Source organism: Pseudochaenichthys georgianus, chromosome 5, assembly GCF_902827115.2.
Source record: "Pseudochaenichthys georgianus chromosome 5, fPseGeo1.2, whole genome shotgun sequence".
NCBI lineage: Eukaryota > Metazoa > Chordata > Actinopteri > Perciformes > Channichthyidae > Pseudochaenichthys > Pseudochaenichthys georgianus.
The window spans coordinates 12992039-13009340 of NC_047507.1; the positions used below are offsets into that span (position 1 = coordinate 12992039).

General features: G+C 41.0%; 1 protein-coding gene across 1 annotated transcript; it reads right to left on the bottom strand.

Moving 5' to 3' along the window:
* Positions 1-59: 59 nt before the first annotated feature.
* On the bottom strand, positions 60-15868 carry dnajc11b (DnaJ (Hsp40) homolog, subfamily C, member 11b). The gene is made up of 16 exons (XM_034084081.2): positions 15743-15868; positions 14892-15021; positions 12519-12592; positions 12331-12432; positions 12006-12134; positions 11540-11662; positions 10907-10980; positions 10477-10666; positions 7747-7832; positions 7253-7369; positions 7001-7156; positions 6149-6218; positions 5927-5984; positions 2621-2763; positions 2152-2281; positions 60-2038 (listed from the first exon to the last, which is right to left on the bottom strand). Exons 1-16 carry the CDS (start codon positions 15815-15817, stop codon positions 2010-2012), a joined length of 1686 nt encoding a protein of 561 aa, XP_033939972.1. The 5' UTR covers positions 15818-15868; the 3' UTR covers positions 60-2009.
* Between the last annotated feature and the right edge of the window lie 1434 nt (positions 15869-17302).

Consider the following 17302-nt stretch of genomic DNA (forward strand, 5'->3'; position numbering starts at 1 on the left):
TTTCTAATTGGCTAGTCCATCTGCAACGCTCTTGAAATCAAACAGGAATCTGATCGCTTCATATTTATTGTAGTTTTTACAGGACAGAGAACACAGGCTCCAACCATACAGCATATTTACATCCTAATGTGGGTCAGTGTGAGGAGTGTAACAGCAGGGACGCCGTCTTTCTGCTGACCTCATGGCGCCTCATGAAGGCACTGGAGCAGAGGTGACCAGCTGACCTGTCAAAACACTTTACAGCTCACTTAAAACTAACGAGGGAAGACGAGTGCTACAGTCAAGTGCAAAATGGCTGCTGTAATAGTGACACAAGACTGCTATGGATCAGACTGTAGAGACACAAACGTTCAAACAAAAACGTATCCATCGCAATGCTACCTGTTTGTTTTTGAGCCTACCCCTCGTCTTGTGAGTCAATTGCAGCAATGGAAAAAATGCACAATATAAAATAAACAGGACTTGTCATAACTTGGATGTAAACTCAGTAAAAGTATCTTAATTTAGAGGCTACAGCTCCACTGTCATGATGACAAGCCTCTAATATGTACTTTTTGTGCAAAGAAAATAAATACATTTTAGGTCAATATAATACTATTTTTCATAGTGCTTTCAGGGATTCACCGTAACCCATGACGGTGTCCCCCAACAAAATGGAGCAATCATTTTACTTATGCTATTCCCTTTGTAGTAACAGTTTCAAACTGCAACAGAAAGTGCATCATATGATATTGGGTCTATCCATATCAACCTCACCTATCGAAGTAAAATAGCTACATTAATGGTATGTTAGTGTGTTGATAATCACCTCAGTGATGAGCATGGTTGAGCATCGTACACATGTATAAGAAGGGACATGGCAATAGCAGATGAATTCAATAAAAAAAAAAAGAGGGACAGAACAACAAATACAAATATATGGCACCGGTCTGGTGTACAAACAAATACATGCAGCCATGTTAATGTTCCATGATCAGTAAGAGGGTTTTAGTGTGGCTCCTGTCAGCTCAAGTTATTGCCTGTGAAAGTGTTGACCTACGCCAAACAGCTTTAATCATATCTACATAGGCCTAAATATGATAAATGCGTACCAGTAGTTACTGTTATCAGGGGCTTAGGGCTGGAGCTATACCAGTGAAGTACACACCCACTCAACCAAATCATTGGGCTGCAGCTGCAGAGCAACAATCGATAAACACTGACGCAAATCAAATCGAGGGGGAACTTCTGCTTTAAAAATGCAGTCTTGCCTGAATTATTAAAAATTCAGTATGAAAGATTTAAGCCTTGGTTGGACCACTACCATCAAAGGGCATCTCTCTCACTTTTCCTCCTCCAACTTCCATATCCGACCTTCACAGATATAAGTTTTGAGCACCAGTTTTCACCTGAGCAGCAGACATGTCACTCAAAGGCAAAATAAATGAAGTAGGGACATTTCAATAAAGTGAACTAAAACACGAGTTACGCAGAGTCATGATTCTGCATTTTAGAGACATTTGCACGAGTTAATAAAATGACTGGTATGTTATAAGATGAATAGATTAACCTACCCGGGTGATACACACACAGGACTAAGACGACAATGGTATGGGGTAAAATTACATTACGGCTCATTTCTATATACTTGACATAAAAAAAATTCAATACACTTCTTTAAATGTATGTGCACTTTTAGCTCATCGTGGACAGGAATGGTCACCACATCCGCGGTGACCATCAGTCCCTCTGTGTAGTGCATATATGTATATATATTTACTTATATATAAAACTATGTTCAGCCAGTGTCTGATCTCCTGCAGCTGTCAGATATTTCCTGTATTCTGCTGAACCTCAGAGGAGAGGGATGAGTGGAGGAACTGGATAAACAGATTCACTAAATACCATGACAGAAGAGGACCAGAGGAGAGTCACAGACTTATTGTTGATTTGTCCCCTCGTTTTTTCTGTTGACACACAGTCCGTTTGATCTGTGTTTCGCCCTCTGGTGCTACAACAGTAGTGGGTTCCTAGGAGGACTCGGGCTCAAGTCTGTGAGCTGAAAAGACAGAATAAATATCATTTGAACATGGATGCAGGCTTATACTGTAGTAGTGTGTTGCTAAGTGATAATCATTCTGGCTCTGTTGGGTTAAGTGGCTGCATACTAACATTGCTTGGGTATCCGTAGTGCCTCGGTGTCGGCGCAGATGACTTGGTGCATGACGCCTCGGAACTGGTACAGTAACTTGAGACTCTTATCCTCTCCCACACAGGGGTCGAAGAAGCCCGGCAACCCAGCCTGCACACAGAGAAGCAATTAATACGCATGCATATACAGAGGTGTGGACAATCAAATGGACACACTGACATGTGTACACACACACACACACACACACACACACACACACACACACACACACACACACACACACACACACACACACACACACACACACACACACACACACACACACACACACACACACACACACACACACACACACACACACACACACACACACACACACACACACACACACACACACACACACACACACACACACACACACACACACACACACACACACACACACACACACACACACACACACACACACACACACACACACACACACACCTTAGAGGCCTCTGTTAGGATGAGTTTGGAGTCCTTGACCAGGCACTGCAGAGGCACGGTGACGTCGATGACCTTTGCTTTCTCCTGCTTCTGGCTGGTGTCCGTCACAAACTTTCCATACCAGGCATTCAGGATGATCAGACCTAGACAGAAGCTCAGTGTTCTCATTTCCCTTTGGCAGTGCATACAAGATAACAACCCGTTCTTTTATTTGCATAGTATCCAAGTAAACATGTTTTGTGCCTCACAAAGACATGTACTCACAATGCAAGCATAAAGACATACTGTTTATGTGCGTACATGTGGAGGAACATCTGATCACAATTGATGCCCAGAGATTACAGGTGGTTCTAAATGTACGTCTTGCTTCAGAAAATGCCCTGTCCCCACATTTCCTTTTTCCACAAATGGAGCAAAGCTAACATGCAATGGGTGAGCGGATCTGAGAAAGCTTATGTTGCTGTAAGGGGAGAGAAGTTCCGAAATGTAGGGGTGAGACTATGGAGAGATTTGTAGATAAGACGGATTTTAAAAAGTGTCATGAAGTGAAGGGGGACTAAGTGGGAGAGTATGTAACGATATATCGAATATCGCGCTAAATAAATGTCTCAATACCGTCGTGAGACTGACAAAATCTACTGCGATTTTTTTCAATTTTTGAAAAAGTTTTTATTTTTTTTATAAACCTTTATTCAACCTGATGGTCCCATTGAGATCATCGATCTCTTTATCAAGGGAGACCTGTCCAACATGGCAGCAAGTAGGTTACAACATGAACATAAAACAACAGATAACACAAAAGGACATCGTATTTACAGGGCTACATGTACATACCTAGAGACATTGACAAGTACCAACAGTATATTTATATCTCGCCCTGTCAATAAGCCTCACCTTCTTGGCAAAAACTGTATTGTTTTTGTGGTGGAGAGACAATGCACAGTTTGACTGCTGTCACCCATGGCCAAAGCATATCTCTCTGTCCCAGCAACATCAGTACCAAGCAAGAGAGTTTTTTCCACAGCAGGGGATATTGCAAACGCCCAAACATCCCAGCTTCTACCTGGAAATGTGGACATGCTCATATTCCTAAAAGATAACCTTGATGATGCTGAGCGAGTGAGTGAGTTAGAGTTGAGTTACTTGAAAAACTAAAGTGAAACTTGATTTATTCTATTGCAGGTCTGATTATTATATTGTTGACACTTTAAAATACTACTATCCTACTAAAATGCTGTACAAATCAGATGTATTATTTGAAGAAGAAAAAAAAAATTCCAAGTAAAAAAGAAAAGAAGAAAATTCACATTTCTTTTCTCTTTAATTTTCAATATCGCGATAAATATCGTACCGTGGACTTTTTATAGTGATATTATCGTACCGTGAGTTTTTGGTATCGTTACATCCCTAGTGATGTGTAATACAGACATACTGAAATACTGTCTCGGACACACACAAACTATAAGTGCTTTCCTGTGAATACACAGAACCTGTGTCAGATAAGAAGAGGTGTGACAGGCCAATAACTTTGTCATCTTACTTTGTTGGCTTGATATCATTAACAATTATAATAGGAAATAAATGAACACACTGAAAAATCTGGATTTACCAATTTACACACTGGTGTTGTGTGCACAGACTAACAGGCTTAATGTATGTAAACACTGCATGGAGATGGGCTAAATCAGCAACACATGCTTTACAGTAGTAGATGATGGAAGTCAGACTTAGTCAAACTTAATCCTAGAGCAGGCCTATTCAAATGGCGGCCCGCGGGCCAGATGCGGCCCAGTACCAACTCCCGAGTGGCCCAGCCTCCCGTGTCCAAATTCCTACACTAGTACATACCATGAACGTAGAAACCACCAAACCACAACGCAGGACGTTTTTTTTTAAGTGCATCTCGTGGTGCTAGTAACGGTGGTCCTATGATAGCAACTCTAAAACAAGTCTCTCTCAACTCTGAAGCGTAAACAAAGACAAAACGGTCATTGATCTTGTGGAGCAGATGCGCGAGTCATTGCCCAAGTCAAGCTGGACCTTTTCGCGACCGGCTTGAGTAGCCTTACCTACGGGTCGGATGCTGCATTTTCCGACGCTCCGCAAACACATCACATCCCCGGCACAAATCACGGATGTGATGACAGATTTCATTGCGAGGTTGAAAGAGAACTTTGCCGGTCGATTGGATGGACTTGCTCTGCTCACAGAGGTGATGGGCTTTGCCAGAGACCCCTTCACTGTTGCAATAGAGGGGGGCGTATCCACCAGAGCAAAGGAAGTGGTCCCCTCCATCGACGAGGGGACATTTACACTGGAGCTTATTGACATGCATTCATCCGTAACCATGGCACAAGAGCAGCGCATCAACGGGCCAGCGAAGTTTTGGAGTGATGTCAAAAAGCAGCAGTTCCCTAATGTTCAGAAAGTAGCGATCTGTGTGCTCAGTATGTTGGGATTAACATACAAATGTGAGTCAAGCTTTTCACACATGAACTCAATCAAAAGTAGCACTCGCTGCTCCCTGACTGACGGCACTCTTCAATGTTTTAGGATTGCATTGACATCCTATGAGCCAAAAATCACTGCTCTTGTTCAAAACTAAAAATGTCACTTCTCCCATTGAGAAAGTCAGCGATGACAAATCACACATGAGGTGATAGTAAGCACCTAGTTTACTATAGTAGACGTGTAGTGTTAATTCATGTTAGTTACCCTTATCCCGTGTTATGGGTTTGTGCACTGAAGGGTTTGACAGTTCTTTTTGTATTTAAATGCACTTTGTAATGTGTCAGGTCAAATTTGACCAAAACGTATGATTTTTTTGTTATTACTTGAAAAGTGAAAAAATAGTGTTGCTATAGTAGCTACCTACTACCTCTTTGTGTTACATTGGAGCTCTTTAACTGTTTGTTAATGCACTTTGAGAATCCTCAGATTCTGTTAAATTAATGCTAATTTGTTCTGTTTTTATGCACTTTTTGACGTACCTTTGTTCGATGAACAATTAATACAAATGGCATGTTTTTCATCGCAGTAATATGTGTTGGTTTAAAATGTGTCATTACCCGCTTTTTGCAGGCCGCTGAATGTCTGGCCCAGCTGAATGTTGTAGTTATAAAATCTGGCCCAACTGAATGTGTAATTGAATAGCCCTGTCCTAGAGCATCACTATATCACACAGTTAACGCAACCATGAGAAACGTCCCACATGTGAATTAAGATTTGTTTTCTAAGTGTTGGCAGCAAACTTAAAAAGGTTTCACTCTGATTGTAGTGTGTGTTTGTGTGTGTGTGTTCCCTCACCCATCTTGGATTCTTCCCCTTCTATGATTCTCCTCACAGACTCCTGCATCAGCAGAACCTGCAGAGGAGTCGAGGGAGATAGAGGAGGAGGAGGAAGACAAAATAGAATTGGATAGGAGAGAGATTTTCAGACAAGATGAGGAGAGCTGAACGTAGAAAAAATGATTCCCACACACACAGCGAGTAACTGTGGGTTGGCACACTGCGAGTGCGAGTACTCACAGCAGACTCTGCCTCGGTTTTCTTCTTGGCAATGTCTACGGCCGAGCTCTTCCTCTGCAGCTCCAAATCTCTGAGAAGCACAAAGCCGACATCAACAATCACCCACCGGGAATCACCGTGGAGGCTCTCTGTGGTGACAGTGCCATTCATATTGTGGGGGTGTTCTATCACACATAGAACCCCCCCACAATAGTAATGGCACCAGCAATCAAATGTTGTAACTCAGGGCTGTATAGTTGTTTTTTAGCTGGAAGACAGCGTGTTTTATAACAAAACTATCCCTCATTAATGCAAAAAACACATTTTAGAAAACTGCACAACTTAAAGGGATAGTACTGATCTTCTAAAGTGCCGTTGTAAATGGTATTAAAGGAAATGGCGGACAGGTGGACACGGCAAGCAGCCAAACATCAGCCACATTACAAATTGCCTTGCCACATGACAGCCCTTTTGGAGGGGGAAGTGAAGCTCTTCAAACCACCAGATCGAGGCAGAGGTAGACCAACTTCTGTTTTCTGTGCGGTCAAATGACTGGTTTTGTCAAAGGAGTCTGGCTGCTTTGAAGTGAGCTTAGATAACCACTTCAGTTCCTCCAGGTAAAGGCTTTCTGGCAGCAAGGTAAAGAGGCGAACAATTCTAAATATAGTGGACACAAACTGATATTGATTTTTTGAGACGGCGGTCGAAAAAGGTTTTGCTGCTCCCCTTATCCACAGGTCTACATTGCTTTGCTTTAATTTAGAAACGCTCGTCTGTTTCCCAAAACGGGGGGGCAGGCCACTTATTATAGATCGATATTGTCACATTTTGGCAAAGTGAGATGCTGATAGAGTTATTAGGACATGTACTGACTGCTCTTTCTGTGCTTGTGTATATGGGATGACGACCAGTCTGTGGACGACCATGAAGAAAAGCAGGGGTCCAACGGTGGCGTAGAAGACAGCGCTGGGCAGCAGCTGATCTGTGAGGTGGATTGGAAACAGGTATGTCTGACTGGCACGCGCTAACCTGCACAGAAACACAAGAACAAATAAACACATGCATTAGATTCAGGGAGATTAGGACCCGCGAGAGAATGAGATCATATGTTGGGTTGGACAGTACTTGATCTTGAGCGTGACCCCCTGAGGGACCCCGATGCTGACAGTGGCTGACAGGACACTGTGTCGGCTGATCTTCCTCTCTGCTCCATATTCCACCACAGTACCAAACCAGCCTGTCCTGGAGAGGGAAGAACACAAGAATAAACCATTAGAGTTATTCAGCTACTTTAGTCATTAACACAGGTTCATTTTACAGCCAGTACAACCAAAGATTGAAAGTATTTTTTACAATAGATATTTTCTACTTTTATTGTAAATAATACTTTTACATGAATATATATGTATCAATTAACTCTCTATTTGTGAATTTTAAATGTGTTTATGTTTTCCTACATTGTTTTTCTTTCTCAAAATGGTGCTATAAAAACATTATATTATTAGAAAAGAATTGCTAGGATCTAAAAAAAACAATATGACTTATATTTTAATAATTATAATAAAAAAAACTGTAACAAGAAATCCTTTGAGACAGACGGGATAAATGGACAGACGTACTTCACAGAGCCTTTGACTTTAGTCTGGTCTTCATCCTGAAACTTGTACTGGTAGCTCATCATCAGGTAGGAGTGAGGCACCGCCAACTGCAAGGGACGTTAGGAGAGAATGAATACTGTATTAGAATGACTACTTCATATAAAACTGTCCTTTGCATATCACCGACGTCATCACTCATTAATTTGCATCAAGCATTATTAGGAATTTATTACAATTTTAGATATTTAAATGATACCATTTCGAAATGGTATCAAATGGTATCATTTTCAAAGTTTTTTTTATTTTACCACTTTAAGTTACAGTACAACCTGTATTTACCATGTTAACAGCAGGTACTCAGTGTGAGAAAAAGTTTTTAGAGAGTACTTGTCCATGGACAAGTGAGTTTGGCAATTTACTTGTCCGAATACATTTTTCACTTGTCCAGAATGGACAAAAATTGGGGCCACTGGAATCTTCTTCTTCATCATCATCGTATTTTACACTTTCCCACGGTTTTTACGACACCTCTAACGTAAGTGAGCGGTAAGATTTTACTGCATCACACAAAGGGTTGGGTATCGTTTGGATTTTAACGATTCCGGTTCTGCTTTTCGATTCCGGTTATTTTCGGTTCTCGATTCCGGTTCTTTGAGAGGGTCAAAATAAGTCCCATGACAAACTGGGAGAAAAATATATTTATGAAAACATTAAGTCAAATCTGTATTCCTATTTACAAATCACTTCATACTGTTGAATTTCTTACGGTTATTGAATACAATTATATAAAAATAATCTCTGCATTGTTTAGTTAGTTCTAAGTGGTGCAGTTTGAGAATGTACAATTGGCCCAGTCTCCTCTGATGTTACACTGCAGCCTGCCTGTGAGACACAGTCCAACCACACATGTCCAACACATAGGCCTAATAATAATAATACATTATTATTATCTCAAAAAGAGAGATGCTAACAAATAATCTAGGAAGTTTAACCACTTGGATTAAACCGGAGGTGACAAGTCTCGGTGTCATCCTGGACTCAGATTTGAACTTCAACGCCCATTTAAACAAAGTGACCAAAATAGCTTTCTTTCATCTCAGAAACATAGCGAAGGTAAGACCATTCATAAATCAAAATGATGCAGAGAAGCTAATTCATGCTTGTATATCTAGCCGACTAGACACTGCAATGCACTATTCACTGGTCTCCCCAAGAAAGCTATTGGAAGACTCCAGCTCGTTCAAAACTCTGCAGCTAGACTACTAACGAATACCAAAAGGAGGGAACACATTAGTCCTGTCTTAGCTACTCTACACTGGCTTCCTGTAACTTTTAGAATTGATTTTAAGGTGCTTCTCCTCATATACAAAGCAAATGGACAAGGACCCAGCTACATTGCTGACTCTCTAATAAACTACACACCTGCCAGAACACTGCGATCATCAGATGCAGGTCTATTAGAGGTCACCAGAAAGAGTCATAAGAAGATCGGTGATGCAGCCTTTGTAAACTACGCCCCAAAACTGTGGAACACGTTACCCAACAATATTAGGGAAGCCAATACATTAGGCATTTTTAAAAGGCAGCTTAAAACCTCTTTAGCAAAGCATTTGACTGATTTTACACTATTATACTGCACTATTCTCTGTGTTTTTATTTTTAATTATTTTATCCCACTTTATGCTTTGCTCTTGCTGCTTGTTTTACACTGATTTTATGTCTTGTTTTTTACTGATGTAAAGCACTTTGAACTGCAATCCCCTGCATGAAAAGTGCTATACAAATAAAGTTATTATTATCATTATATGTATAGCCTATAGGCCGAGCGCTTTTCTACAACTCAAAGAGCTTGCACGCTTACACATGTCCTGCAATACACATGCTGCAGCTGCCCAGCTGCTCACTGTTTGTAAAAGTAAATAAATAGTATAAATAGCATTTCAATAATGTACTTTCTTTACCCCGCTTCATAAACAATACTGACATCCCTGTGCTCCTCCGAGTCTGGGGGTCCGGGGATGTGAGGACAGCGCGAAGACACAGACAGGGAGGCTGCTTCACTTCATAAAAGGAAATGGCGGTCAATATTAACAACACAGGAGCTAAAACGCTTAATAACCTTCATTACGTGTTTGAGAAAGAACATAAGAAAGTTTGACAAAGATGAGGCTGTTAAACGGGCAGCGGATCCGCTGTGTGTAGAAAGAGAGAGAGAGACGCTGAGCCGCACCGTGCAGCGATCAGCTGATACGGAGCATAGAGAGAGCTGCAGTCCGCGGGGCTCGGCCTCGCCTCCTGTCCTCACAACTCTTATTAATCTGGGGAGCGGACAATTGTTATTTGTTCCTACTCGGAACCGAGTTTTGCTTCCCAACCCGGCCACTGTGCTACACTTCCCGCTCCGCCCGCCCCGTCTAACTGTACAGAAAGCGGCGAGATGCATTTCCTTAGGAATCGACAAGCAGAACCGAAACTAACACTTCTAAACGAACAATGGCGGACACGGACAATTTGCGAATGAGTTCTGCCTTTTGTAAACTGAATTTAACAATAATTTGTCAATAAATCGGGGCGAAAAACGTCACTTGTCCGCCGGACAAGTCAATTGAAAGATCTACTTGTCCGATATTGTAAATAACACGTCCCGGACGGTGGGACGTGTACTTTTTCGCACACTGGTACTGTAGCTGTGTACCGTATATACCTGCCTCCCTACAGTGTTTATGCATTATCGTTTGCCTTTAGGTTTACCTGCAGAGCCAGAGTGAAGTGGCTGCTCTTTGTGTCCCGCACCAGGCTGGTTGTCATGGCGCTGCTGGGCCCCCAGCGCCACTGCAGGTAACCCATGGTGTTCTGGTCCAAGTGACGTGCTGCCATCATAGAACAGGTGGGGCGCAAACCTCGAGGAGAGAACTGCAGACCGCACTGGGCTGTCAAGAAACTGGACAGACAGGAGACAGAGAAAACATTTGAGAGGCGGAATATGCTTGTCATATGCTACATTACATCTCATTTTGACGACCCTTTCATTCAAAGCGCCCATTAGTGCAGTAAAACACGAGGATACAAATTCAGAACAGCAAGAATCCTGCAAGTACATTATCTTCAAATAAGCCCAACCATAGAATTTATGTAAATACAGGGCATGTTGTAGAAGCTATATCAGAGAATCAGGCCTTACCACCGTTGGGTGATGTTGCGAAACACCTTCAATCCGATAAGAGGTCCAAGTATGTCCCCAGCTCCCAACTCCAACTGCAGAGGAGAACCCACAAGAACATGTGATTGCATTCTGTACCAAAAACAATCAGTATCATCCCAATTGAACATTTGTCACATGCTGTCACCAAGTAGTTTTTTTTTGTGTGTGTGTGTGTGTGTGTGTGTGTGTGTGTGTGTGTGTGTGTGTGTGTGTGTGTGTGTGTGTGTGTGTGTGTGTGTGTGTGTGGTGTGTGTGTGTGTGTGTGTGTGTGTGTGTGTGTGTGTGTGTGTGTGTGTGTGTGTGTGTGTGTGTGTGTGTGTGTGTGTGTGTGTGTGTGTGTGTGTGTGTGGTGGTGTGTGTGTGGTGTGTGTGTGTGTGTGTGTGTGTGTGTGTGGTGTGTGTGTGTGTGTGTGTGTGTGTGTGTGTGTGTGTGTGTGTGTGTGTGTGTGTGTGTGTGTGTGTGTGTGTGTGTGTGTGTGTGTGTGTGTGTGTGTGTGTGTGTGTGTGTGTGTGTGTGTGTGTGTGTGTGTGTGTGTGTGTGTGTGTGTGTGTGTGTGTGTGTGTGTGTGTGTGTGTGTGTGTGTGTGTGTGTGTGTGTGTGTGTGTGTGTACCTCTCCCCAGCCCTTTGCCGACATAACCCTTCGGACGGTCATGTTAATGTTGCCCCCTCCGGTCCCATTGTGTGTGGAGAGTGAACCAGACAGCACTGCTGTGTCAGTGTTCGTCAAAGGAGCCTGAAGAAAAACAGGAAAACACAGAATACTGCAGTCACCCTGGCTCAGAGAAGTCGCTGTGTATGTTTAAAGATAATGCTAATAACAGTAATACAGTGTATTCAATTGGTGCCTTCCATGGTCAATTGACTTCAGTTCACATCCAATCATTAATGAAGGATAATATCAACAAAAAATGTAAAATCAACGACACATACATTAGGCAACAAAGCACCAGGAAAAACATAAATTAAATAGAACATATAAAATGCAGCAGGCATGTGTTGAAATTCGGAACTGTGTTTGAAAATGTGGTTTTATTCAATATGTAGAGTGAATACTGAGTGTGTGTGTTTTGTTGTACCTCTATGGACTGGGAAATATGCATCTTGTTGATTTCAATATGAGGAAATCCTCCTCCTGGCATCTCTTCAAAGTCCTCATCATAGCGGTCAAACAGGTCTGTTGCATCCACACCCACGCTGATGGTGCCCTGCATAACAAAGGAGTGAAGTGGAGAGACTGACAGAATTAATTAAGAAAGCATGAAAAGGATGAGGGACATAACTAAATGAATGTGGACACCATCCAGAGTCAACATTGAGTTGTGTTACTTAATGTATTCAGTAATATCTGCTTAAAGACGTAAAGTTGACTGAGGAATGTGGTGAAGTTGTGACTGTAAAAACCTTGGGGTTGGTTCTTTGTTGCAGTCTTCTCTCTTCTCGTTCTCTCTGCAGCCTTTCATACTCCTCTCGAATTTCTGCTGGAGTTCTCTTCCTCTCCACCACCTACGCAGCATCAACACCATACAGTTATCAAGATATGTTAATGTGAAGTATGCCTAAAGTAGCAGCAAAAAAGACAGAATACATACCTCCCAGCCTTCCACCTCCAACCCTTTCTTGCCAAAGAGGTCATAGATGGCTCTGGAGTGAGCATCACTCAGCACTGAGGGCAAAGAGAGAACTCGTGGTTCAGCTTATGTAGGAGTTCATTTTGCTGTGTGCTTTGAATGGAGTTGTGTCTGTTACCATGCCCTGCTTAATTTCATCTGTATTTTCCAAACAAGAATGGCAATAAAATGTTTTAACTGACTATGTATAATACAATATATTGTCCAATGAGACAAGATATACAGTTGCAAGAAAAAGTATGTGAACCCTTTGGATTCTCCACACATAGCGTTGTGTGTTCCTTCCAAACAACTCAACTTTGGTTTCATCTGTCCACAGAATATTTTGCCAGTAGTGCTGTGGAACATCCAGGTGCTCTTTTGCAAACTTCAAACGTGCAGCAATGTGTTTTCTGGACAGCAGTGGCTTCCTCCGTGGTGTCCTCCCATGAACTCCATTCTTGTTCAGTGTTTTACGTATCGTAGATTCGTCAACAGAGATGTTGGCATGTGCCAGAGATTTCTTTAAGTCTCTAGCTGACACTCTAGGACTCTTCTTCACCTCATTGAGCATTCTGCGCTGTGCTCTTGCAGTCTTCTTTACAGGACGGCCACTCCTAGGGAGAGTAGCAGCAGTGCTGAACTTTCTCCATTTATAGACAACTTGTCTCACCGTGGACTGATGAGCATCAAGGCTTTCAGAGATACTTTTGGAACCCTTTCCAGCTTTATGCAAGTCAACAATTCTTAATGGTATAGGTCTTCTGAGAGCTCTTTTGTGCGAGGCATGGTTCACATCTGGCAATGCTTCTTAAGAATAGCAAATTCAAAACTGGTGTGTATTTTCTATAGGGCAGGGCAGCTTCAACCAACACCTCCAATCTCGTCTCATTGATTGGACTCCAGGTTGGCTGACTCCTGACTCCAATTAGCTCTTGAAGAAGTCTTTAGCCTAGGGGTTCACATTTCCAACCTGCACTGTGAATGTTTACATGGTGTGTTCAATAAAAACATGAAAACATATTGTTTGTGTGGTATTAGTTTAAGCAGACTGTGTTTGTCTATTGTTGTGACTTAGATGAAGATCAGAACACATTTTATGACCAACTTATGCAGAAATCCAGGTAATTCCAAAGGGTTCACATACTTTTTCTTGCAACTGTAGTCTAATGTTTAGTCTTTTTCCTGTTTGAGGGCTTAATGACAGTGATATGATGATTTATTTTACTTAACATAGCAATCTAATCTATTATTATCATATACCCACTAAAACTTTATATCCATATGATTGATGATTCTTTTTTTTTTTTAAATGGTTAACCATACGATAATATGGAAGCCCATTTCCGCCACTTGAAAAAAATAAAATAAAATAAAAAGTCATAATTATGAGATAAAAAGTCATAATAATGAGATAAAAAGTCATAATAATGAGATAAAAAGTTCTAATAATGAGATAAGAAAGTCGAAATAATGAGATAAAAAATCATAATTATGAGATAAAAAGTCATAATTATGAGATAAGAAGTGCGCATGCGCTGCAGTGGCGCTGTCTTCAAAGGTCCCTTCATCACCTTGCTGCTCTCCACCATGCAAACGGCATCTAGTCCTAAATAAGGTAACTATTACAGGTGACTTTTGTAAATGTTAGATGTTACATATAGCCTATATTGCAGCTAAACTACAACAATGCAGTTTATAGCTTTGACATTACCTGTTATGAATATAATATATATATAATATATATGCCTATAGTTTTGTGGTAACGTTCACGGGTTAGAGTTAGAGCAACTCACAGCAGCAGTATGCCTACACTATTGTCATTAGTGGCGTGAACGTTACCACAAAACTATAGGCATATATATTATAGTTCATAACAGGTAATGTCAAAGCTAAGAACTGCATTGTTGTAGTTTAGCTGCAATATAGGCTATATGTAACATCTAACATTTACAAAAGTCACCTGTAATAGTTACCTTATTTAGGACTAGATAGATGCTGTTTGCATGGTGGAGAGCAGCAAGGTGATGAAGGGACCTTTAAAGACAGCGCCACTGCAGCGCATGCGCAATTCTTATCTCATAATTATGACTTTTTATCTCATTATTTCGACTTTCTTATCTCATAATTATGACTTTTTATCTCATTATGATGACTTTTTATCTCATTATTTCGACTTTTTTATCTCATAATTATGACTTTTCATGGGGATTTTATTTTTTTCAAGTGGCGGAAATGGGCTTCCATACAATAATGTTGCAAAATGGAGATTTATTTCAGAGGTTATTTCATCAAAACTATTACGCTATTTGCTTTTTCCTTGTTTGAATCCCAATTACCTACAAGTGTCCTTACCTTCATATGCCTGATGCACCTGGTTAAAAAGCTGCTCAGCCTGGCTTTTCAGCTCTGGGTCTCGATGTTTGTCAGGATGGTAGAGCATACACAGCCTCCGATATGACGCCTTTAGCTCCTCCAATGTAGCCTGTAGCAAGGCAGAGAGGACAGGTGTCACTTGTGACCAACAATTATTTTCATTAGGGATTAATCTGACGGATATTTAATCAGTTTAGTCTCTAAAATGCCAGAACTAATGAGCCTCTTGGATTGCAACATCCAGTGTATGTTCTATCATATAAGACAGATCAAAGAAGGAGATCTTCACATTTGAGAGGCATTTTTTATTGAAAATAACCTCTCAAATTGTGTGCAGAATCATTTTCACTCAGTCAATACAATACTGTTGCATTTAAGCATCCCAGTTTTAAACACAATTAAAAAGAGTTACCTGTCCACTGACAATAAACCACACACTCAAATTGGGTCAATGTACTTCCTGCTGGGCAACGGTGTCTGCCACATTAACTAATGCTACTTAACGTTATCTAGCTGAACTAAATCCTAGTCAGGTCTCTCCATAGTTTAATGAGATTTGAAAAGATGCACATCGGTGCAGACATATTATTTTTGTACCCACTTCAGAGAATATACACTGCCTTCATTTAACTAAAGTAGATGATGAAATAACCGGCTTTTCATGATTCTGCAGCATCCACCGGTCTGATGGTGCTGATGAAGAAGACGGTTCCTCGACTGGAGGGTGAAACACCGTCTGAAGACCACTTTCCTAAAGGTTATATGACCGACAGTCACATCGAGAGGTCAGTCAACCTTCGGTGTGCCTGTAAAACTAAATAAAGCCATACCTCTTTCCTGACGTTGAGCAGAGAGTAGTAATCCTGGTTATCAGACTCAAAATCATCATCTAAGGACGCCGCCATGTTTGCGTTTAGTATGGTCCCGCCCACCTTCCAGTGTCCTGGAAGCTCATTGGTCAGCTGCACGGCGGGGAGCGGAAGTTAATCTGTCGTCCTCTACTGGATGTGTTCGAGTTTGAAAGTATGTGACACTAGCTCCATGCAGGAACAAAGTCAGTACGTTTAAATAGTAGTGTTGTGTTACTTTTCTTTCTTTATAAACACTCGTTAGTCTATCGTCTCTTCGGCAAACTGCATGTTTAGTTTGTCGATATGTGTTTCCCCTCCTACCATGGTGACGCTCTTCGGTATGAAAGTATAAGGTCCGCCATAAAGCATATCCTCGATTCAGTTAGTAAAGCACTCAAGGTCCTTTTTTTAAAAGGTTGATAAATCACCAAAAAGAAGTTGCCACTTGCCAGGCTGTTTGGGGTCTGGGCCCTGAAACAGTTGCCCCTATTGGTCACATATTTGTCCAGCTTAATGTCCTGTCAACAACAAATATTACCAACATATAAAAAAGCTCTACTTTACCCTACAAGTAAAAATGCAAGACTTAGCAAAACTGCAAGTACTTAATAGCCTAGTACTAATTGTTTACTAATTTAGAAGAAGGCAGTAGTCGAATGCAACCTAATACATACTTTGCTTCAGGTGCATGGCTTCTTTCTACTTCTACTGCACCATATTTCTCTTAGGAATATTTTTCTGGTTACTCTGTTTTTTCCCATTACGATTTTACAACCGAATATATTAGTTTATAAAATATGTGTTAACCAAACAGTATATTAAATCATTAAACATATATTTCACACAGCCATATTAAAATGCTTCTTACATGTAAATGCATCAGCCTACTGATTAAAAGACAACAGGATACAGTAAATCATTTTATTATCGTATTATTAGAAAGCAGCATTTAAATCTTGCCAGGCATGGTGTCACGCGTTTTAACATCATCCTGTTTTCTGTACCAATTGTGCAGTATTACAACCCAGTTTCACTTCAGAATTGTATAACAAAGCCATTCTTAATTGGTAACTAAAACGTAGAAAAATTACTTTACAACACACTACTACTCAGATAAGAAATGGTTCTATATTTCTTTACATGGTAAATGTGCATTTTAGGCTACAGATTATAAAAGGTTAAATTAAATCGATATATTTTATTTGGCTACATATATTCTACTTGTTTTTCGTTGTTATTCATCATGCTTGAACTGTGTGATGGCCAAGAGCCTTGTGTGCCTGAACGAGGTTACGCAAAGCTACGTAGCTTGAGATTTAAAAGCTAGTTTTCGTGAAGCCTGTCTACGGAGAGGATTGTCTCTGTCAAACACAAGGCTTTGGTACAAAGGCGATATCCTACCCCGCGGCACAGAGTGACAGTGTGGGCTTAAAACAAGAACACAATGGTCCCGTTTGAATCCCATTATTTAGAAGGGATAGCCTATAAAGCGGTATAAACTTAACTTCCCGTGTGAATATAACAGCAAGATAGGCCTAC

Coding starts and splice junctions, on each gene's coding strand:
- dnajc11b (XM_034084081.2), bottom strand. CDS start 15,817: ATGGCGGCGTCCTTAGATGATGATTTTGAGTCTGATAACCAGGATTAC. Junction 12,135..12,330: donor AACAAAGAACCAACCCCAAG/GTTTTTACAGTC, acceptor TTTGTTATGCAG/GGCACCATCAGCGTGGGTGT. Junction 7,833..10,476: donor ACTTCACTCTGGCTCTGCAG/GTAAACCTAAAG, acceptor CGTCCCTTGCAG/TTGGCGGTGCCTCACTCCTA.